The sequence below is a fragment of the Mesocricetus auratus genome, unplaced genomic scaffold, assembly GCF_017639785.1.
Source record: "Mesocricetus auratus isolate SY011 unplaced genomic scaffold, BCM_Maur_2.0 Super-Scaffold_100013, whole genome shotgun sequence".
Lineage (NCBI taxonomy): Eukaryota > Metazoa > Chordata > Mammalia > Rodentia > Cricetidae > Mesocricetus > Mesocricetus auratus.
The window spans coordinates 55,267,621-55,290,956 of record NW_024429196.1 but is presented as its reverse complement, the minus strand read 5'-3'; the positions used below and the strand labels follow the sequence as shown (position 1 = coordinate 55,290,956).

The 23,336-nt window shown below is 45.5% G+C and overlaps 1 protein-coding gene across 6 annotated transcripts in view; it reads left to right on the top strand.

Moving 5' to 3' along the window:
* Slc22a23 (solute carrier family 22 member 23) overlaps window positions 1–23,336 on the top strand; it is a 155,465-nt gene that overhangs the window by 93,068 nt on the left and 39,061 nt on the right. The window contains exon 4 of one of the 6 annotated variants that reach the window (XM_040755799.1): window positions 1,627–4,514. The exons of 4 other annotated variants lie outside the window; for them this stretch is intronic. In XM_040755799.1, the coding sequence (XP_040611733.1) occupies window positions 1,627–1,658 (32 nt within the window). In that variant the 3' untranslated portion in view covers window positions 1,659–4,514. Of the gene's footprint in view, window positions 1–1,626; window positions 4,515–23,336 lie in introns of those variants that run through there. One more of the 6 variants, XM_040755803.1, reaches the window with a different exon arrangement.

Below are 23,336 nucleotides of genomic sequence, written 5' to 3'. Positions count from 1 at the left end.
AGTCACACTTCTCTATAAAGGGCTAGAAAATAAACATTGTAGTTATATGAGGCCCTACTGTAGCAGCTCAGTGACACCCTTCCTGTTTTGTTTTGTTTTGTTTGTGACAAAAATCTCACTTAATAGCCCAAAATGGCCTCAAATTCAAATCCTCTCCCCCCCCAACCCCCAACCCCCTGTGCTGAGATGCAATAGCAACCAGGACCGTCTGGAATGAAGCTGGATGGCTGTGTTCGTCCCAACAAAGCACTGTTTGTAAGTGCTAAAACCCTAATTGCTGTAAGCTTCACAACCATTTAAAAGTGTCAGATTGTTCTCAGCTCACATGTTAAATCCAAACTGGCCATGGATTGTACAAAAAATGGGGCAGAAGGCAGGCAGGAGTCAGGGGTGGGAGTGTTTCCTTCTTTACAGCAAAGTTGTAAGACTTCAGTTCACAACACATCCCAGTACATTAAGGTTATGGGGTCCGTTTGATGAGTTTTATTCAGTGTTTAAAAACCAAAGGATTTCATGCATTGCATATAATGTGGGTTAAGAGTTCCATGATGTTATGTCCGTGCATGTACCGTGCCTGTGTCCTGGGTCACTATCATCCAGTACCTGGATAGAGTCTGTGGTGCTACCTCTTGGTCAAGATTTTTGAATACCAAAGGAATACAAAGGTTTAGAATCTATGGGATATTAGCCCTGTAGCCAGAGTTAGTAGATGACCACGGATGACCAAGGTCTGTCTGGAAGAATGATAGAAGCAACAAATCTTTCCTTGCAGAGTCTGCTAGGATTCTTCCTACTTCCCCATTTGGCTCACTTCTAAGATGTCCCAAGAATTTCTCTTCTCCCCTCTCCACCTCCCCAGACGGTGTGATATTTGAACTGCTTGGTTGGTTGAATATTCAATATTCTTCTCCAAACAGAAGCACAATGGTGTATGAGATGAGAGACAGTGCATCTTAATATAATAAAAATGACTTGTACCAACACTGGCAACCTACCCACCAGCCAAGCTCTGAGGAGGCGCAGGGAGAGGAAAGCAGGGGTATTCTGAGCCTGCTTAGCACAATAGATTACAATATAGGTGATGCACATCATAGGAGAGGGAAAAGCAGTCAGATTCCCACTAGCCAGTTCTGTGCTATTCAAGGGCTGGGGGACAGGATGGGGATCCCCTCCAGCACAGAGAACTGGCTGGGGTGATGAGGGGTGGGAAAGGCAGCCCAGAACAGTAGACCCTCCATCTCCTATGTTCTTGGGTGAAAAGCCCTGCTGTCCTTACAGGCCACAGCAGGAAACGTCATCCTTCCTTATTGACCTGCTCCGAGGACACCCTGTGGCTTTCGTATTTACCCAGGGGGAGCAGTTGTTTACTTTCTGAAGGGGTAATGAGAGATTGGCTTCTATTTCCAGCCCGTGATGAGGTCTGAGGAAGCAGGTGGAAGGGAAGAGGATCAGTTGGTGTCCCTCCGGAACAGGGACACAAACTTACACAATAGTCAGCTCCTGCCTCCCCCCACCCTGGCTCTGGGATATGGGGACTTTTGGTCTGTAGCAAGACTCTTGCTGAGATACTAAGTGACTTTTTCTGGCTGTATAAGGTTTGAAGTTCAATTTTTCTATCATCTCCAGGTCAGATCTCAGGAGAAGTGAGCACTGGCTAAGATGAGGCACATGGCCTCAGACAGGGTCTACTTTGTCTTACCATGAACTTGGAGTCCACAGGTAAGAGGATAATCTCAGTGGACTAGAGGGATGACAAGAAGATGCACTAGGTTGGCCCTGAAAAGATTGCTTTGACTGAAATGTAGCTGTTTAGTTGGAAGGTGGGAGGATCATAAGAGACTTGCAGCTGGCTAGGCAAGAGACAACAGCCTAGATCAGGGCAGAGGGACAGGAGACATAGAGGTAGAGAAAGAATAAGCAAGGTCTAGAGAGAGATGAGCAGGAGAATAAAGGTAGACTTGAGAAGAGTCATAAAGTATCCTGTAAGTGTCATGAGTGCGTGGAGATGCTATTGACCAAGAAAGGGAACAGACAGGAGCAGCCCAGGAGACCCAGACAGATCCAGGAGTTCTAACAGAGATCTAAGAAATCTAAAGAGAGAGCCAAGAGATCTGAACAAAGCTCAAGGTCTAGAAGACCCAAATAGAGAGTCAGGAGCTCCAAACAGAGAGACATAGCATTTAGGAACTCCCTTTTGTGGTTGAGTCCTACTGGCTGTCACTGAGGGGGATGGATGACTGAGCACTGAGCACTAGAGGCCTACTAAGTGCTCCACAGTTATGCTGTTGGAAGTAAACATTTTATGGAACCTACGCATACAAGGCACAGCATTTGTCAGTCCATCAACCAATGTCTGCCTTTACAAGTACCATGGAGGCACAAGACAGAGAAGGACCCATCTCTACAAGGAAGGCAATGCCCTACAAGGAAGCTGGTCTGGATGGGGGTGTGAGAGTGAGACCATAGAATCAGCACCTTGCAGGAACACCTCAAGGGGGCAGTGTTTTCAATGACTTTGAGAAATGTTGACAGTGAAATTCTGAAAAACAAATGCTAGCTGATAGCCAACCTTTTAAATAACTCTAAAAAATCAAGAGGAAACAACAGTTTGATCATGCTGAGTTTGGATTATTGATGATCATTTCATGTGTTTTTATACTTCTATATTGTCATAAAGTTTCCACAATGTATATTTAATTTAAATCGGTAAAATGTGTGTTCTTTAGATGCTAGCCGGAGACACAGCTGTATGTCTGACCCAAGATGTCTTCACCTGGGGTGAGGATTCTTACTGGGATCTTAAGACTGTTAGAATTCCCCCTGGGGTTGCGACAACTGAATGTTTCTTGAAAGAGGGTTGAGATGACCAAGGTGTGGCAGAAAGGCATCTGGAAGGTGCATTTGGAGAAGTGGAAGTCAGTGAGTGATGCCCCATGTCAGAGAGTGAGAGGGGAGTTAGAAAGGAGCCAGAGGCGCTGGAATCCCAGCCAGAGGCTTAGTTCTACTCCTGTAGCACTGGGAGGCCTGGAGAGGATTTATTGGCCCTTGGTTGTTTGGGAATGAGTTGGTAAACTGGTGACAACAGATGTGGAGGGGACCCTGACCAACCAGTGACAGAATTGTGGCAATGGGTAGAATGACCAGAGCAGATACGAACTGTACATAGGAAGCTTGTTGGACCCTAGGGCCATGCAGGGGAGAAAAGGGTGGGATCTGATATCTTCTGCTCAGACCTGGAGCAGCTGTGGGAATCTGTGGGCGACAGGCAGACGTGGAAGTTGAGGTCAGAGCTGGCACCTGCATGGCATCAGGACAGGAGTGAATTCTGTTTCCGTCGTGCAGTATTGAAGTTTAGAAGTACAGAATCGTGTGATCAGGGATGCCGAGATACCGAGCTCTAACTCCAGACAGACATCATTGTCATGTCACATTGGCAGAACGCAGTGCTAAAGGGGCATTTGGGGCCATCTCGTGGACAGGGGGCCTATCTGAGAAGATGGAGTTGGGAAAGTTTCCAAAGTATCAGGCCAACTGCCCGCCAGTGGGACACACTGGTGCTGAAGTGGAAGCCAGTCAGAAGCAGAATAGCTGGCAGCAAGGCTGTGTACCATGTCACTAAAACGTCACTTGCCATATTCTGCGGTGCCACAGAATCCCAGAGCAGTCTCTACACTTAGACAATGCAAGGCACGGGAATAAATAACAGGGACTTAGTTGCCCACACAGCAGGTATAAATAAAAACAGCCAAGAAAAAGGTCTGTTTAGCATCAGTTATGCCAGTTTTACTGCATGACTGTTTGAGGCAAATAACAGAAATCTATTTCTGTAGTCCACAGCATTTGAAGTAAGGGTCCTGCTTCACACGCACGTAGATAGGGCTCCCGTGTTTCTTATCTGGTTTGTCCTGTACAGGATGCCATGTTTTGAGAATATAGACTCCTGGTACTTTCTTCAGGACAAAAACAAGTGATCTACCTCAAAGAGCAAATGAAGGTGGGCCACACAGAACTTAGCAGGGTTTTGTTTTTGTTTGTTTGGTTTTTTTTTTGCCTTTCTTTTTTAATCACTTCGATCCCTGGACCCACTGGAACTCAATGATGTCAGGAATCTGTTGGATTTGGGGGTGTAATAGATGTGAAATGAGTCTCAAGAATTTGGACAGAGCAGGTGTTCCTTGCATTAAGACATAAGGACAATTCATTAAGTCGCAACAAGGGATCTTTTGTCTGTCCAACCATCAACAGTCACTTTCTCTGCATAAAAGAAACTTGCACAGTGATGAGCCTACTTGCTTCATGATATTTCAGACACACCAAAGGCTTCACCAAGATTAGAAGGATGGTCCTCTTATCCCAGGCTCCCTATACTGTCAAAAGACCTCCCCCCACCTGCCCCCTTTCTCTGTAAGCTAGAACACACACCTTTATTCTCTTTTAAGAAGGCAGCAGGTAAATAGGTTGCAGGAAGCTTATTCTGAAATTATAAAACTAAGTGGTGCTACTGAAGCTGTTTCTGGTGGCCAAATGCTATCTTGCTTTAATATATTTAAAATATAGAGTTGGCTCTTGCAAAACATGCTCTCTGTTTCTGCCTCAAAAAGAAGTATTTATGCATTATTTTGTGTATTTGAATTAGTTTTACCTTAACCCCAATGGACTTCCAGATATTCTAGAATTACTCTGAGTTTTCTAGGAAACTCAGAACCTAGTCTGTCTGGCTCCAGAGCCAGGTCCTCAACCATATGGCTATGTCACTTGTGTCCTTAGAACTTTTCAATACAATGCTTATATGATTCATTAAAAGGATCCATCTAGCAAGGGCCTGGGGACATGCCTCAGTCAGTCAAGTGCTTACTGCACAATTCTGAGGGACCTGAGTTTAGATGGCCAGATAGTGCCTATGTAAAAAGCCAGGCATTTCAGGGCATGCCTGTAATTCCAGTGCTGGAGAGGCCAAAACTGGAGTATCCTGGGACTCACTGGCCAGCCCCCAGACAGCAGTATTGGTGAGCTCCATGTATAGTGAGAGCCCTGCTTCAAAAACTAAGGTGGAGAGCATTTTAGGAAGACACGTTACATTAACATCTGGCCTTCACATACATACATATACTCATATACACATGTGGGTGTGAATGTGTGTACATACATACATTCATAAAGGATCCTATGAAAAGTTTTATCTCCATGGTATTTTATTTACTCAAAAAGGGAAGTAGAGAAGGGGAGACAATATGGAACATTGCTATGGTTTGAGAGTGTTCTCCAAAAGTTCATGAGAAAGAGGCATAGTCCTCAGCACATTGGGATACAGTAGATTCTTTAAGAGATCAGTCCCAGCAGAAAGTTGCAAGGGCACCACCTTTAGCAAGGGGCTATGTAGTTACATAAGGACCAGATCAGTTGTCTAAAGAGTGGGTTATTGTAAAATGAGTCCACATCATGTGCTCAGTTTCTTCTGCATATGCTGGTTCACTTTCCTACGTCTCTATGGTGATGAAGCTAGTGCTGTCCTCTCTAGGGGCAGGTGCCATGTTTTTTGGACCCTCCAGCCACAAGAATTTTGAGTTCTTGTTGCACATCCAGCCTCAAATGTTTTGTTGTGGCCACAGAAATACAGACCAAAATACATGTGTAGAAATGTGACCAAGTGAAGCACTAGGCTAAGTATTCCTTATAGTGTTTTATAGCTTTTCAGTATGTACAGAATGTTATATAATTTGAAATTTTAACTTGGGCTTTTCTTTCTTTCCTACTTACATATCCTGGGGAAGGCTGGCTTGGCATCTTTAGTTCAATATTTTGCATCAGTGCTGTGCAGTAGAATACTTGAAAATAACCAGTGCAACTGAAAACTTGAATTTTCATTTCATTTAACTTTAATTTATTGAAATAGGCACATATATCTACAGTTTTAGACAGTGTAGCTCTCAGAGAAAAACCTGCAAAAGTCACTGTATCCCAGTGCTGTCGAGAACTGGGCTATTTGTTCTAATGCCTTCTCCCTCAATAAAAACAGTTCCCAAATCAGTAGCAGATATGACCAGGTCTAACATCATTGAAGGCAGTACCATTCTACATATTGATAGCTGTAAGGTCTTTCTTCCCTCATGCCATGATGTCCGACTTGTCCTTTCCCAAACAAGGTGTTTCCCTTTTCTCTGGCAAGCATGAGTACTGCTCTCCAGAGTGCAAGGATGTCTGACAGTGATTAGCCCTGCCTGCGCCTAGTTCTTCTCCAAGGTCATCAGTCATTGCCATTATGTGTGGGACAGATGGGCAATTCAGGAGTAACCTGTGTCCTCAGCCACTTGGCTGCTTGTTGGGTATTTAATTATGTCTCTGCAAACATCAGAGCAAGCACTCCTTGATAAGCTCAGTTCATTAAGGGCTGAGTTCTTTAATGGCCATGCTGATAAATTATGCTGGTCTGATTAGAAAAAAAAGTTTAAAGGTAAGACATGTTTGAATGATGGTAGAGGAGGGAGAGAGAAGGGGGGATGGTCAGGTTTAAATCTTGTGTTTGAAATAAGGTATTCACTTAAGTCCTGGGTACTGTAGACCTTGTGACCCAAAGTCCATCGGACATCTGGCTTTGAAGTGCTGTGTTGTTTCTAACCATGGTGGTTAGCAGTATGCAGACATGTGGGTGACAGTAAGTGCCAGTCCAGAACATGCCTCTAGGCAGGCAGAATGTTGAGAGCTGATAACTTTTGCAACTGACAGATGCAGGAAGACACTCCATGAGAGCTCCTGCCATTTACCTAAAAGGAGAGTCTTCTGAAGGAGTTCAGCTGTCCCAGGTCCTCTTTAAGAGAGGTTCCCTATGGGGGAAGGGGGACAGGAGTGACTCTGGTCCTCAGAGCTAATGCCTCAGTGAGAAACTGCACAGGCAAATGCTACTAAAACTATTCATTATTTTCCCTTTGTATCTCTAGCTACTGAGATCCTACGTCCCTCTCTCTGTTAAGATAATGTAGAAAGCCCCAAATAGTAACCTTTAAGCCACTTTGTGAACTGCTTTGGTGTGTTATTTAACTTTCTATCACTATAACAAAATATCTGAGATGATAAACTATCAAGACAAAAGATTTACTTGGACCCTCAGATTTGGAGGTGTAGGTGTAAAATCTGTTGTCTCTGTCTCTGGGCTGGAGGCAAGGAGCACATCATGGGGAAAGTGTGTGCTAGAATGAAATGGCTTACTTCAGGGCCAGGAAGCAGAACGGCAGTCCACAGTCTCCTGTGGAGGCTGCTTCCTGTTGACCTAAGGAGCCTTCACCAACCCTGTTTCTTTTCTCTCACCTCTAGTGGTGACAATCTGGGCTCCAAACCATCAACACCTGGGCCTGTGGGGACATTCAGTAGTCACTGTGTAGCACGCAGATTAAGTACAGGAATCAGCTATGCCTTTTCTCATGTTTCTCTGTCTTTTATAGTGTAATTCATAGACTTCCAAATGCTGAACCTGAGAAAGGAAGGGAAAAGGCCTCCCACAGCAACACCCCTGGGAAGGTGCTGCTTCTACGATGGTGGTTTGAGGCAGCTGAAAAAGTCCTAGGTATCTACCAACATTTGATAGTGAAGACTTTCTTTACAAGATGCAGTTTTAATGTCTTAATTCTGTTTATATGGGAATGGGGTATGTGTACTCGTGCTAGAATAGGTGGTCGTGAGCCACCTGCCATGGGTGTGGAGAACTAAACGCAGCCTCTGCAAGGGAAGTATGTGCCTTTAACTGCTGAGCCTCCTCTCCGGCCCTTAATTGTGAGGGTTCTTTTATTGGGGGGGGGGTGTTCGAGGCAGGATTTCTCTGTGGGTTTGGAGGCTGTCCTGGAACTACCTCTTGTAGACAATGCTGGTCTCAAACTCACAGAGATCCATCCGCCTCTGCCTCCCGAGTGCTGGGATTAAAGGCATGCACCACCACTGCCCAGCCAATTGTAAGGGTTCTTAAGCTTTAACATATACCAGGTTCCAGAGACTACCTGGAACATGTGACTGCTTAAGCCAACCTGGGTATAGAACCCCAAGGAAGTCTGCTGAGTGGCACGGAAGCCTTGTCCTAAAAAGCATCACTCTTAGAGATCTCTGTATACAGGAAGTGAACAGAGAGGAGAGAGAGAGAGAGAGAGCGCTGAAGTCCTGGGGCTCTATGCAGAGTGATGTTTTACATTTAGTGTTTGGCTGTCTGAATGGGGTGAAGTGTTCCTTCTTGACTGCAGGATTTCTTTGAAGGAATCATGTCCTTAAGAGGCTGTCTTAGGATTTTCATTGCTGTAATGAGACGCCATGGCCAAAGCAAAGCAACTTGGGGAGGAACAGGTTATATTATCTGGCTTATACCCACATATTACTGCTCATCATCCAAGGAAGTCAGGACAGGAACTCAAACAGGGCAGGAGCTGGTGCAGAGGCCTTGGAGGAGTGCTGCTTACTGGCTTGCTCCTCAAAGTTCAACCTGCTTTCTTAAAGAACCCTGGACTGTGAGTCCAGGGATGGTATCACCCACAGTGGGATGGATCCTCCCCAGTCAAAATCATTAATTAATAAAATTCAAGTTGACCTAAAACTGTCCAGTACAGACACCATACCACATTGGGTTTCATTTGAAGTTAAAAGCTCTATCTTAGGATACAACAGTAACTGAAAATAAGTTTTCATGAAAATATACCTGAACTTTAAGTCCTCCTTACTGGTCTCAGGGATAAACCACTGGTTTTGGAATCACTAGTTTTGGATTATCTTTTTAACTCTGCTGACCAGATTACTTCCACTGTCACAGATCAACACACACACACACACACACACACACACACACACACACACACACACACACACACACTTAAAGCTCAGGTTTATTTTAACAGTGGGAAAAATATATGGAGATTTAAGCTATCATTAAAAGCAAAAACAAAACAAAACAAAACAAAAAACCTGTTAACTTTACTTTAAATAATGGACAAGATCTGTGTTTCCTGCAGCACATGAGCTGAGTTCCATTTTAACCAAGTGTGAAGACAGGCCTGGCCTGGACTTGTTTTCGGCTTTGCTGCCCTTTCCCCCAGCCCCGGTGCTCCCCGGGAATCTTTGCTCACAGCGGGTGTCCTCTCTTCTGTTCACTTGGTCAGAGATGCCTAATGAGCCTGGAAGCACTGCCTGAACACTGGCCCCAGATGTCTGCTGTAGCTTTTCTGTGGCGACATTTACATCTGAATGTCACCTGATACCCTGGGAACAGCCGCTGTGACTCACATCTCAGTAGAATACTGTGCTTTCCCTGTGTTTTCATGGACCCCAAGAAGGGGGAGAACTGCTCTAATCCAGGGTTTCCAGGGAGGCCTGACAGACACCTTACCAAAGATGAACTTCAAATGTGTCTATAACTTCCCCTAGAAGTGGTTCTTAGGCCGTGTGTGAGTTTGGCTTTGGGATAGCAGTTGTGTTTGGTGAGTTCCTAGATGCCAGCATTGAGTCTCATTTTCCTCCTAGTGGAGCAAATGCTCTCTGAAGTTCTTTCCACTTGAGACAATTTCTCAGGTGAATCTCATGGGCCGCTAGGACTCAGGCTGGAGACCACCTCCCTCTGTGAAGTGTTTTCTGTTCTGAATTAGTTTCCTCCAGAGCCAACTATGCAGGGTCCTTGTGATCCCCAGATGCGCAGCAGGCAGTTCCACCGGGGTTGAGTGGCTGAAGTGACAGACAGGCATGTGTGCTAGTTAGGCCGCTGTGGGTGTGGAGCCCAAGGCAGACCAGTCCAGTCCACTTAACCCTGTCCTGAAGAAAGAATGTGCTGTTGGAAATGGGGCTCTGTTATACACAGTAGCTTCATCCTTTGTTACCTCCATTTCTTTCCAAATGCATGAAGTACCCTGTGCTGCCATTGCTCTCAACCCACAGATCCTGCCGTCTTAGCCTCCAGCCCATGACAGGCCAGCCTTTCACAGGCAGCCTTGTCTATTTTCCACAAGGATTGTGTTGTGTCGCCTTAGTAATTTACTATGGCAGTTGTCTTGTGCTTTTTCATGTGGGGCTTTGAAAATCAGTTTTTGCTTTTCCACAAAGGAACATTTTAGGGAAAGGGTTGTGGTTAAAAAATGATGTCACTTTGCAAGCTGCCATTCTCATGCAAAAAGCCCCCAACTTTGGAAAGTTACAAGCGTTTACAGAAGTTCATTTGTGTTGTGGTCGCTTGGAACTAAAGGGGCATTTTGTCTTTGATGCTGTCACTGCTTAAAAAGGGGGTCGGGGGCCCAAGGCCAGCCAGCAATAGCTGTTTGTCTGGGCCCCTGCTTCAGGCACTAGAGCAAGTGCAGGCGGTTTGCCCGGACCCACTCTTAAAAGCAATTTACCTAGGCTGTGTCTGCTGTCACTCTGTAAGAGTAGGGAGTTTGTGTGTAAACACCTTGCTCAAGGTCACATGGCTAGAACTTAGAAAACGGAAATTCCAGCCAACTTCAACTCCAGTGCCCCTGTCTCCCACCCATGCCACTGCAAGCTGTGCTTCTGAGTCACAGTGGTTTTGGAGGAGAGGCTATGGGGTCATGAAACATCCCCACAGGGAGGGAAGAAGGTGGAGAAATGGGTTCTGGAGGATTCAGTAATTTTTGTTTTTGTTTTTGTTTTAATTTGTGTGTGTCTTTTCATGCATGTGTGTACACATGTGCAATATATGTGTGTGCAGGTGTGCTTGCCTGTGTGTGCATAGGAAGAAGCCATATTTGGGTTTGTGGAGTCTTCCTTTATCACACTCTACCTTACTTTTTGGAGACAGGGTCTCTCCATACCTGAAGCTTGTTATTTTGGCTGAACAGTCTAACCAGCCAACTCCCAGAATCCACTTGTCTTCATCCCCCAATGCTGAAGTTACAGGCATGTACAGCCGTGCCTGGCTTTCTAATGTGGGTGCTAGGGATCTGAACTCAGATCTTCTTGCTCTTAGAGCAGTGCTCATATCTACTAAGCTATCTCCCCAGCACTGAGTATGGTTTTAATTGTACATGTCTGCAAAAGGATGCTCAGCTAGTCTTCCAGCATCATAGGTTAAAACACTAAGGCTCTCACCAAGGACCAGGGCTGCTCCCAGAAAGGAGCAGGAAACAAAGGCTCGGACAAAAGCTGGGCAGAGTCTGAGATTGATTGCGGGCTCTCCCCACCCTGTGTGCAGGACAATTTGTCATCACCCGGTGCAGAGAATGGGAGACACTGCTTATATTTTCTCGGAATTATAAGACACTTCCCACAGACTGAAACGTTGAATGGCCAGAGGCTGATGATAAAAGAGCCGTGCCGCTGGGGACTGGTTGACTACCGCCTCTCTTTGCCCTTCGGGATAGTTTGTATCCCCACAGCTTCCTCTACACCTTCCCATGTCTCTCGGGGTTCAGCTTAGGCACCACTTCATCCATGGGCTCCTTTGTCACCCCTTTCTTGTTCCCTATTCTGTTATGGTCACTGTCAATGGAAAAATGACTCTGGACCCCGAGCAGCAGTGTTTTCAGACTAGAGCAGGAGCCCTGAAAATCTGTATTGCTTACAGAGTTCAGCCTCTTCCTGACACCACTTTTCATCTTGCATAGACTTCTGTTTCTCGCATAGCATTGTTCTTTTTTATAGTAAAAACTGTTGCGCAACTATAAATGTTATCATTTTAAAGATGTAACTGCAGGGTCATCTACCTTCTTAATTTTTGTTTTAAATTTAGTTATATTTGTATGTGTTTGTGGGTGTATACATGCCATAGTATGTGTGTGGAGGACAGCTTTTGGGAATCAGGTCTCTCTTTCCACGATGTGGATCCCAGAGACGAAACTCAGGACATCTTTCTTCCTTCTGTATTGCTGTATTTATGAAAGCAGTAAGTTAGGTCTCTTGGGCTGCAAATGAGAATGTCACTGTGTGCTGGAGAGATGGCTCAGAGGTTAAGGGCACTGGTTGTCCTTCCAGAGGTCCTGAGTTCAATTCCCAGTAACCACATGATATCTTACAGCCATCTATCTGTAATGAGATCTGGTGCCCTCTTCTGGCATGCAGGCAGAATGCTGTATACATACTAAATAAACAAATCTTTAAAAAAAAGAATGTTATTGGATACAATATAGGGTTGTTGAAAGGTAAGGAGGAAGAGAGAGATGATGAGAGAGAGAGTCCAGGCATGATGGCATACCCCTAAATCCTAGCACTTTCAGATGAAGCCAGGAAGATCAAGGTCATCCTTGACTACATAGTAACCTAGAAGCCAGCCTGCAAATGTGTGGTACCAGCACTAGTGTTATAGCTTGGTGGCAAAATACTCACCTAGTTTGAACAAGACTCCAGCACTACAAGAAAAAGATGAAAAAAGATAACACCTGTCACTGAGTTGGTCAGTACAGTGCAGATGAGACTAAATAAAATGCATGTCAAACATCTAGCCTGATTGAGTATGAAGCCAGAGGAGTGCCATTTAAAACGAGGCACATAGTTGCTAGAATTGCTCCCTGACCAGGCTTCTTCTAAGTGAAAAAGAACAGTTCCAGTGCTTAGCAAGGCCAAGCCCTCTGTGTGTAAGTGCTGTCCCCATTCCTCTTCAGCAGCATTGTAACTCCGCTCTCGGCCAATGCTTCCTGAGAGCAGTGGTGGGGCGGGGTTGGTTCCTCTGTAGCAGGGCAGTGTTGAAGAATTCAGTGGTGGTGCATATCGTTAATCCCAGCACTCAGGAGGCTGTGGCAGGCTGATCTCTGTGAGTTGGAGGCCAGCCTGGTATAAGAATTCCCTTCTTTGACAGTGTTTGGGTCTGTCCTCAGAGGGCTCTGGTCTGGGCCCTTTGCCTTCATCTAGTGGTATTTAATATAGACCATGGTAATTGTTTTTAGTTACCCACTCCAAGATGGATTGGTCCTTGTGTCTTTCACGCTCGTGCGGACTGTTGTATTCTGTAGCTGTTCTCTGGGCATCTAAGTAGGAAGCAAATGTCAGTCACTGGGACACAGATAAGCCAGCCTGCTTTTCCTTTCACAGCTGTGAGGGAAACCAAACTACAGAGAAGGTTCTTGAACATGGTTCTGGGGCCCAGAAGAAGGAGGTTGTGGGAAGAATGGAGGAAGGGCAGCTAAACTAGGCAGTGATAGCAGAAGGAACAGGTTTAGGCAGACCAAGACAGTAGAGTAGAAATGGAAAGACGGGCTGTAAAGCCTAAAAAAGTCTTGCTTTGCATGAGCATTGAGGAGGACAGCGGGTGAGAACATAAACAGGCCAATATACAGGGATGGAGCTGTAGAGAATGGTGGGCAGCACACTAGAGATTTGAGCTTAGGTAATTTCACCTGTCAGAGCAATGAGGGGTAGAAACCACCGGCAATATGTCAGGTGAATTATTAGGGAAATATCTCTGGAAGGAAAGACTTATTCCAGAAGCAGCTGTAAGCTAGTTGTGATTGTGTGTGCCTCTATTCCCAGCCTAAGCATCATAGCAAGACAGCCCTCATGCCACAAAAAAAAAGAAGAAGCAGAAGCAGGCCATCAAGTGGGTGTAATGTAGAAAAGCGGAGACAATCTCCCTTCTCCAGCTCCAAGTCAACAGCAGCAACCAGTTCTGACTCCCAGAACTGCAGATTGGTGGGTGAGGTACCGATCTCTACATGGACTGTCTATAGCTTCTAGGATCCCACAAAGCGGCCTAGATCACATCACCTCATTTGTAACTCACATTAGAACTGGAGGCAGATGGAAACCCCAGAAAGAAAAACCCTAACTTCCAAAAGAAATGCTTCATTCTTCTCTTAACTGGGCTAAGTTTTTAAGAGGTTAAGTGGCTGCCCAGAGGTCACACAGCTGTGAGTAGAATCAGTGGAATAAACTTGAGTCCAGCTGAGGAAGAAATTGACTTAAACACTGGGGCATTTAACTAGGGGAGTATTCTGTTACTTGAAGGTCATTACTATTACTCAGCATCTATTTACTGAGCCCACACTTGGCACACAGCATGGCATGTGTGGTGACTACAACCATGACCTATGAAGTCCCCACAACCATGACCTATGAAGTCCCCTACCTAGGACCTGGGACCTGAGAGCACTCTGCCCTCTGAGTCTTTGTTCCACAGTGAGCATCTGGACAAGAGAATTCACTTCAGAGATGGCTGAACGGTTAAATGCCTGAGGCAGGACTTTACTGAGGACCAGGATGTAGTGGTATCTAGTTCCTCATGGCCCATCCTCATGTGCAGGAGATTGTACTGCAGACACTGTGGCAAGATTTGTTAAAAAAACAAGATGGCGGCACTCAGTCTTAGTTTCAGAACTGTGCCTACCAAAAGTATTTCAGTTGGGTTGGACAGAAAACCACTACTTCAACTTTCTGCCAGCATAATCCCTCCCCGAAGACCTGCTTCTTGAACACGGCTTTCCAGCTGCCGGTCTAACCTGCTTCTTGAACACGGCTTTCCAGCTGCCGGTCTAACCTGCTTCTTGAACACGGCTTTCCAGCTGCCGGTCTAATCTGACTCCCTGTTTAACTGGCTGGTGATTTTAAGTTGAACACAGTACAAAGGAGTTTTCCACTTGTGTTGGGGTGCTAATTTTAACTGCCATGTGTCCTATCAGGTTTGATTTCTGCTTTTATTGTAATCTCAATCTAAAACTAAACCCGCAGCAATCCTTGCTGCTTATATTCTCCAATGTGGTGAGCTCAGAGAGCTGGAGGCTTGGAATCATGCCTTGCCTTTACCACCAACTGACTCCCTGACCTTATTTTCCCCTTGAGTAAAATGAGTTGGTTGGATGGGGATCACTGGCTGTAGACTGGCAAGACCAGTCAGACCTTGACCTTAGCCATGTTTTGTGTGACCTCAGCTGTGTTTTATTTCCTAATTGAATCTAAAGGTTGTTAAGCAAGGCAAAAGCTTGGCAATTCATCATGGGCTCCCCTCTCACATCCACAGTTCCACAGATGCCTTATCTGCCCAATTGCACTAGCCCTGCTCCATAGTCTCTAGATTTCTTTTTCATCTCAAATAGAATTTTTCATTTTCTTGGCCCCTCTAGGGCTTTTGCACCTATGCCTGCCTTGCTTTGGGGTCATTGAAAGTTGTGATGTGGTGGGTTTTTTCCCCCCAACAAAGAAAAGGCAGCAAGCCAACCTCAGTGCCTAATTTGGTAAGCCACCTGGACTGGCAAACCCTTCAGCTCTCTGTGTTCTCTTGGTGTTAACATGCCAGTGCTGCAAAGGGAATATTAACCAAGGACCATGGTGCTGGTGTTAGTGAAAGTCCACCTACACTGTAGGTCCTACAATGTTCAGAGCCCTGATTCTGGGGAGAGGGGAGGTTCATGAGAACTTACCAGAGATGTGTGTGGTCATGCAAATCTCCATGCCAGAGAACTCTTCCCCTAAGACCGGAACCCAGGGAGATAAGAAGCAGGAATCACCAACTGTGGAGGCCTTTGAGTATCACTCACAGAACAATGGCCCTTGGGCAGGAGCCTGAGTGGGCTAACACTACTCGGCCTATGACCCATAGGGAAGTCAGTATGGTAGAGTACACTAGGACTAGAGTCATCTGAACACTTTGTTTCCACTCTGGGTGAGATGGGGGCCCTTAAGTTAATGAAGTAGATGGCAGGTGACAACGACATCCACCCTACAGAGGGACTGTAACTATATGGTGCTGCAGCTGCCAAAGTGACTGCATTAAGGGAATGACCGTTACTGGACAACCAAATTCTCCCTTACAAAATAACTGACATGAAGAGCAACATATAAGGAAACACAGAGCGAAAAGTCAGACCAGCTCTGCACTCCGAGTGAGGATGCTGATTCTGACCCTGCTTTAGCAGAGGATGCTGAAGCTGGTAAGAGAATGTTGATGACCAAAGCGGGGACCAGAAGCTGAGAGCAGTCAGTCAGTTCCCACAGCAGCCTTGTCTCAGAGCGCGGTCATCATCTCCCCTCTTGAGGTACAGACACAACATTTGTGAAATCTTCTTCCAAAACTTCTGAACCTGGAGCTAACCAGGCAGTTCATCAGATTTCCAGTTTAGAGAAACCGAGGTGTGAGAGGGCAGATAAACAGTTCCATGGGGAAGTGATTAGGTAAGATAGAAGCCCCTGGGCTTCTTCACTGAGACTACACCGTGGGGAATTGAGGGAAGGAGGCAATAGAAGGTATCTCTCAAGTTAGAAGAGGGCTCCAGATCCTCTGGGACTGGATAGGTGTAAGCTCCTATATGACTGCTGAGAATTGAACCTGGGTCCTCTATAAGAGCAATAAACAGGATGAATTCTGTTGCAGAAGTCCCACGGGGGAAGGGGGGTTGAGTGCTGTGGCACATGCCTGCAATCCCAGGTTTGGGAGGCTGTCCCGGTTAGATTTATAGTCAGTTTGACACAAATTAGAGAGCATCAATTCAAGAGCTTCCTCCAACAGTTTGGCCTGTGGGCATTTTTCTGATTGCTCATTGATGTAGGAGGGCCCTGCCCACTGTGGGTGAGCCGTCTCTGGGCAGGTAGGGCCAGGGTATACTAAAAAAAAAAGCTAAACAAGCCAGTAAACAGTGTTTCTCTATGGTCTCTGCTTTAGTTCTTGCCTCCAGGTTCCCGCCTCAAGTTCCTGCCTTTGCTTTCCTGATAATGGACTGCATCCTGTAAGCTAAAAAGAAATACTTTTTTCCATAAGTTGCTTTACAATTACAAGGTTGAGGTATAAAGCAAGTGCCTGGCTCAGAATTAACCATCAAGAAAACAGAGACCAAGTTGGAGAGATGGCTCAGCAGTTAAGAAGAGCACTGGCTGCTCTCATGGAGGACTTGTGTCCAGCAGTTAAGAAGAGCACTGGCTGCTCTCATGGAGAACTTGTGTTCAGTTCCTAGCATGACGACTTAAAACCATCTATAACTCCAGTTCGAGGGGACTTGGCACCTTCTTCTGACTTCCTCATTACTAGGCACACATACCAGCAAAACACTCATGCACATAAAATAAAAATAAATAATAAAATTCCTCTTAAAGAAGAAAACAAAGCAAAAATTTTAGTAAGCTCAGAAAAAGACACAGGTTTAAAAAAACAAACAAAAAAAACTAGAGAAGAACAAACTGTGGTGCATTTACTATACCTAGCACAGTCCTCTGGACTCTAAGGAATACCAGTGAGCAGTTGGGGGAGTTTCGCCTCCTTGGAACTTAGATTCTGTCCTGTGTGTGTGTAGACAGCTCCTGTCTAAAGCAAGGGTGTGGACAGCATGGGGACTCTTACCTTGTTTCTTCATTGTGAGATTTAGAACAAGATTCTCAATCATTCTAAGCCTTGGTGTTCCTCTATGTAAAATGAGCATTAAAAGCTATATCTACTTCATAGACCTGTGTATACTAAATGAATTTAATGTATTGAAAGACTGCTTGTTCACATGCCTGACCTACCATGCTAGATACCAACAGTTAGTAATTCATTGTCTCTACAACTGTCCACATGTGTATATCTGGCAGACGGAAGAATGTGGTTTGTAGGAAATACTTAAAAGTTCCCCTGGCTTGATTTTCTTTTCTCTGAAAGAAGAAAACCATTCTTTTCCAATCCCTTTGGTCATACCGGTCAGCTGGTAGGTCTTAACAAAGAAGAAAGATGAAGTTTTCCTTTGGAAGGGGAGGCTTGGAGCTGTCGTGATAATAGCAGCTTGCTACCTTGGGATGCTATTTGGGTCTCTGTGCCTAGCAATTTCAAGCTCTCTTGCTATAATAAGGATCCCACAATCGCATGGCTGAAGACCTGGTCTCCAGGATCTTGGAGCCTGTATCCTTGTCCATGGCAATAATCATTAAATGCTGCCCTATACTTCCAGACTCAACGTAGAGAGTCAGACAGGAAGGAAACAGCAATGGGAGAAGAGTGGGACACAGTGGGGCCAGGCACAGCAGCTGCAGTTTCCTGCCTTGCTGAAGAGGGGGAAGTGATGGAGCAGTCTTCTAGAATAGTTTCTCAACCTGTGGGTCACGACCCTCATAGTAGTCACCTATCAGCTATTCACATTGCCACAGTTCTGAAGTAACAATGAAATAATTTTTATGGTTGGGGGTTACCACAACATGAAGAAATGTATTAAAGGATCACAGCACCAGATGGGCTCAGTAGCACTAAGGTTGAACAGGATCTGGGATACAGGAGGTGGTGCCTGAGAACACAGCATCTTCCTGTTTTCCTTCCCCTGGCTGACATGGGCTGCTGATCTATCTGAGGTCAGAGGAGTGTGAGGGAGTCCATTCATAAGGACAGTGGGTCTTGAAAAGCCCTAACCTGTGTTGTTAGAGCTGAACTAAGTGGTCTTGGGTCTGGCAGGGTTGTGGGTTCTGTGGACTGCAAGTGCCGCCTTTCTGATAAAGGTCTTTGGTGTAGAACAATCCATAGAGTTCTCCTGTGTCCTTGCTCAGCTCACCAGGAACAGTGAGTGCATCTCTCTCCTGGGAGCCTTGCCACTCCTCCATTCAGAACCAGGGCTGCTCTTCCTGGATTCCTGTGTGTGAAGTAGCAGTGGAAGAAATGTCTGAGTGAGGGTTGTATGTCCACAGTGGCATGCCCCAGAAAGGGACCTGTGTGACAGGAAGGAGGGGCAGCTCATGAGCCTCACCCCAACTGCACCCTTACAACCCCGAGGCAAAGACTGACCCACAAAAAAGACTGGCTTCCCATAGCCTTTTTGGCTTTACCCAACACTGTCTGTACGCTTCCTGGCTGTTAGGAGGTGAGCTTTCTGTTCTGATCCACCTTTCATGCCATGATGGAATAAAACCGTGAGCCCAAATCTACCCTCCCTCCTTTAGGTTGTTCACTTGAGGCATGCCTTGCAACACCAAAAAGTCCGACTGACAGATCTTTCGCAGATCTGACTGTTCTACGTGTGGTGCAGCTACCTTATGTGGTGTGATCATCATTTCCAATTGACTCGAGGAAGCAGAAGCCCAAAGGTGCTGAGTGACTTTCTTAGCATGGAAGAGGCAGGGATGGGGTTGAAAGCCCTGACCACCCATTCCTGCCCCCCCACACCAGCCTTTATTTTAGTCTGTCCACTTCAAGGAACACTTTGTTCCAAGGACACAGATTCTGAGAATTTGTACTTCTCTGGTTTAAACAGTGTCAGCCAGTTAATATATTCCTTTGTTGCTAGCCAGCCTGGATCCAGAAGACAGCTCACAAGTCCAGAACACTTTATCCCAAGAGAATGTACATTTCTCCCTACCTACAACATTTTTAAAAACAAGGTCTAGGCTGCGGGTGTGGCTCAGTTCAGCAGATGCGTACTTGCCCACCATGTGTCATGTGAGGACTGGCTTCCACACCCAGCACCTCCAAAAATAAGTATTTAGTAAACATTAAAGGCTGTGTTCCACTCATGTGCGCATTGGAGGTGGGGCTTGCTTTTCTCCGATCAGTGTCAAATACTACAGGTTGTCGTACTTTTGCTTGCTTGTTTTTCAATTAAATTCTTAGGATTGCTGACTCCAGGGGAAAGTGAAATGAGTATGCTCATTTGTGGGGCTTCAGAGGCTGTGGGAGGAGAATGTGAAACCTTTGCTAACTCATATCCCGGACAAGGTTCGGAAGTCAGGTGTGGGTTCTCAGCCCACACTGGCAGGAGCTCCCCAAGATACCACAGTGTTAATGGTTTAACACAGAAAGATCCTAGGTCAGTGACTCAGAGGTTATCAGGGGACTGTGCTGCACGACAGTGGGCCCAGCTGTCACTGAGAGCACTGCTCTCTACCGGAGAGGTGTCTTACATAAAACATGGGGTATATTTTTTTTAACTACAAGCTGAGTGTTGCTCAGCTGCAGAGTGCTTGTTTGCCATGTTTATGGGCCCTAGAAAAAAAGAAAGGGTACACTATCTAAGCAAGAAATGTCTACAAACACAATTTGGCAATAAAAAATTAGCAAAGCACCTGGCCTTAACAACTCATCAGTATAAATGTTAAGTGGTCAAGAGTGAGTTAAAGAGAGACACACCCTGAGAGTCTATGCTTAGTTCATGGATAGGCCAGAGGCATCTCTTGTAATAACTTTTGCTAGTCCTGGTACCTAATGTTGGTTTACCTTTACGACCTTAAAAAGGCTTTCACTGCAGTTATCCAGCAGCTCTTACTACTAGCCCACAGAGTGTAGAAGCCATGCAGTTGCCTGGTTATGGTGGGCTGAATCCTCCTGCTGTTCTTCCCAGTGCCACCCTTAGAGTTCTCCATCCCCCAAGCCACTGTGTGGTCAGCATGCTTGGTTCCTGCTGGCTCTGCTTTGACATCATCACTTTAAGGGACAGTGTTTGGAACATGGTCCACCTGTACTGTACAAGAAGCAGGGATTCCCAAGTGGGTGGGGCCTCAGGAACTGTTGGTTCTCTTTTCAGGCTGGCTGTCAAATTTTTAGTGTGGAGAAGACACATAGGACAGAGCTGCTTCCTCTCTCAATTCCAAAAATGAGCTTAGACAGTTAGTTTCTGAGGCAGGCTTCCTGGAGGCTCTGTGTGGCCCCCCATAGCAGCTTCAGAGCCATCTCATAGCAACCAGCTTTGGTGTGCCACCCTCCTGCCTCCTCCGGCAACAAAACTTACTTTTCTTCTAAGAAATTTGTGCCACTTTGTGAAAAGCAAATTTCCTTGAGTTATAGCCTTTGAACAGGGCCATAATTTCTAGAGAGCCTCGGGCTGTCCCCACAGCCTGGATTCAAATTGTCCTGGCCACAGCTCCTGTTATTATTTATTAACCAAATGCCTCCTCTCTGTCTTACTTACCTGCTGTTTCATTCTCAAAACTTTCAGCAGTTTCTCTGCTTATCAATGAAGCCTAGCTAATGTATTTGTTACTTTTATTGATGTTGAGACAAAATATCTGACAAAAACAACTTTAAGAAGGGTTCCTGCCGGGCTCCCAGTCAGGAGGTTCTGGCTGAGTTGCCCAGTGTGCAGTGACTGGTCACATGACTGCTGTTGCTCAACTGGCTTCCTCCTTTTTTCTGTTCGCTCTTGGACCCCAGCTCATGAAATGAATGGTGCATTTGGGGGTGTGTTTTCTCTCCCCAGTTAAAATTCTCTGGAAATGCCCTTACAAACACATCCAGTGTTGTGTCTTTTTGATGTTCAAACTCAGTCAGGTTGACAATGAGGGTTAACTGTCATATCTGCTTTCTAAGGGTTGCCTGTAACCCATCATTTTAATAATGGGGTTTTTGATGTGGTCTTCTTGAAATAACCTATTTCTATTTCTCGTTCTTTTGGTGTTTTGGTTTGCTTCTTACAATTCTGGGACTCCAGGGCCCTACATTAGGCAAGTGCTGAACCATTGAGCTACACCACCCCAAACACCTCAGTTCTGACCTTCCATGAAACAAAATATACAGAGAAGCATGAAGGAGCATTATTCCTCTTAGCTTGTTTTATAGAACAAACTTTAGACCAACTCTGAAAACAAAAGTCACCAGATCAAATGAATAATAAATAAGACCAAATAGGTCTCACTGTGGATGATGAGACCAGAGTGGCTGAGTGACAGCTGGACCGTCATTTGTAGTAATGACGCATGGACCTAGTGCTTGCAAGTGCTGATAGGCGCTTTCTGTGCTCTTTCAAAAGGTCTGACTTCTCACCTTCCAAAAGGAATGTACACTCAATGGCAAGCCTAAAATGCATGTGACTCCTTGACAATTGCATTTTCTTTTCTTCACCTTCTTATAGCTACCATCATAGCATAGTTAGATTCAGGCAGTTTGGAAAGAATTTCTGATGAGTTAAAGCACAAAAAGGTAGTTATCAGCAAATGATCACACCTGTGCCTTACTGAAGTCACTGCAACTCCCCAGCAGAGAAGAAAGACTAGCAGACACTTACTGGCCCACTGAGCACCTGCCTGATGAAGTCAGATCAGGTCTGTGCTAGGATTCTGACCACAAGCAGAGCGGAGAGGTCAGAGACAGTAGCTGCTATATCCTCCACTTTCTGTGAGAGGCGGTTAGAGGGCTAGGCCCAAGGAACTTGTTCAAATGTAGGCACCAAGACCTGGCCCAGTCACATATGATGCAAACACTGTAGGTCTGTTGATCCCACTTGGGGCACAGGAAGTGGAACATTCAGCCAATTACAGAAGAGGACCGCCAGAAGAAACGTTATGAGTGCTTAGCAGTTGTCATACTGATAGTCATAGCCATCAGAAGTCATTTGCAGCCAGGAGAGATTATAGAGTCGCCTGCCCATCCAGGGACCATGTTCCTCAGCCGTCTTCAAATGCTGATCCTGATCTGGGACGTTTCCTCATTGTTCTCTCATGACTACATAGAACTATATAGACTAGTGTGGGGACTAGGCATCACCAAGAGAGCTGTGCCAAAACAACTGAATGTCGGCCCCAACCCTTCCTTATGTGTGGCGGTGTATCCCAAGACCACAGTGGAAGCCTGAAAGTTGGGCAAGAACCAAGCCCTTTGAACACTGTGCTGTTTTCTTCTTGTCAGTCTTAGCAACCTCCATATGCCCTTCTCTTTTTTGTGGTTCTTATCCGTTCTCTTAAAAGAAGCCCTTTATTGTATCTCTTTTGTATATGTGAGTTTTTCTTTTTCTTTTTTTGGTTTTTCGAGACAGGGTTTCTCTGTAGGTTTGGAGGTTGTCCTGGAACTCTCTTTGAAGACCAGGCTGGCCTCAAACTCACAGAGATCCGCCTAGCATCACTATTCTTTAGGTTCATGGCCATTATGATGTTTAAAGCCAGGGTGACCTGAGCACAAGCTCTGTGGTACCACAGGTTCCTTTGGTCAAGTGAAATGTCACTGAACGGCCAGGGACAAGATCTTCTGCAGAGTGGCCATGTAGGAAAGAGGAGCAATTCACTCTCATGGAATGGGATGGCATGTCACTTACTCTGAAAACTGAGACACTGCTTACCATTAAGCAGTCAGGATACAGTTTTGGTATGTCAGACAGAGGTGATTCACACCCATGGTGTGTGATGACATTGCGGTCAGTCTGAAAACTGAGACATCGCTTAATGACTAGCAAGCAGGTAACTTTTATGCCGTGGATATGTCACTCAGAGAAAGGACACACACACACACACACTCACGCCTGTGAAATGTAATGGCATGGTAATCAATCTGAAAGCTGAGACATCACTGAGTGACTAGCTAGCAGGTGACTTACACGGCTTGGATATGTTAGGCAGAGAGCTGATTCACCCCAGTGATTCCATCCTGCTTCTCAGAATTGTGTATGATTTAAATGAACTGGTTGTAGAGCAGTGAAATAGCTCAGCAGGTAAGACTATTGGCCATGCAAGCCTGGCAACCTAGGTTTGATCCTGTAGAACCCCAGGCAAAGGTGGAAGGAGAGGACTTT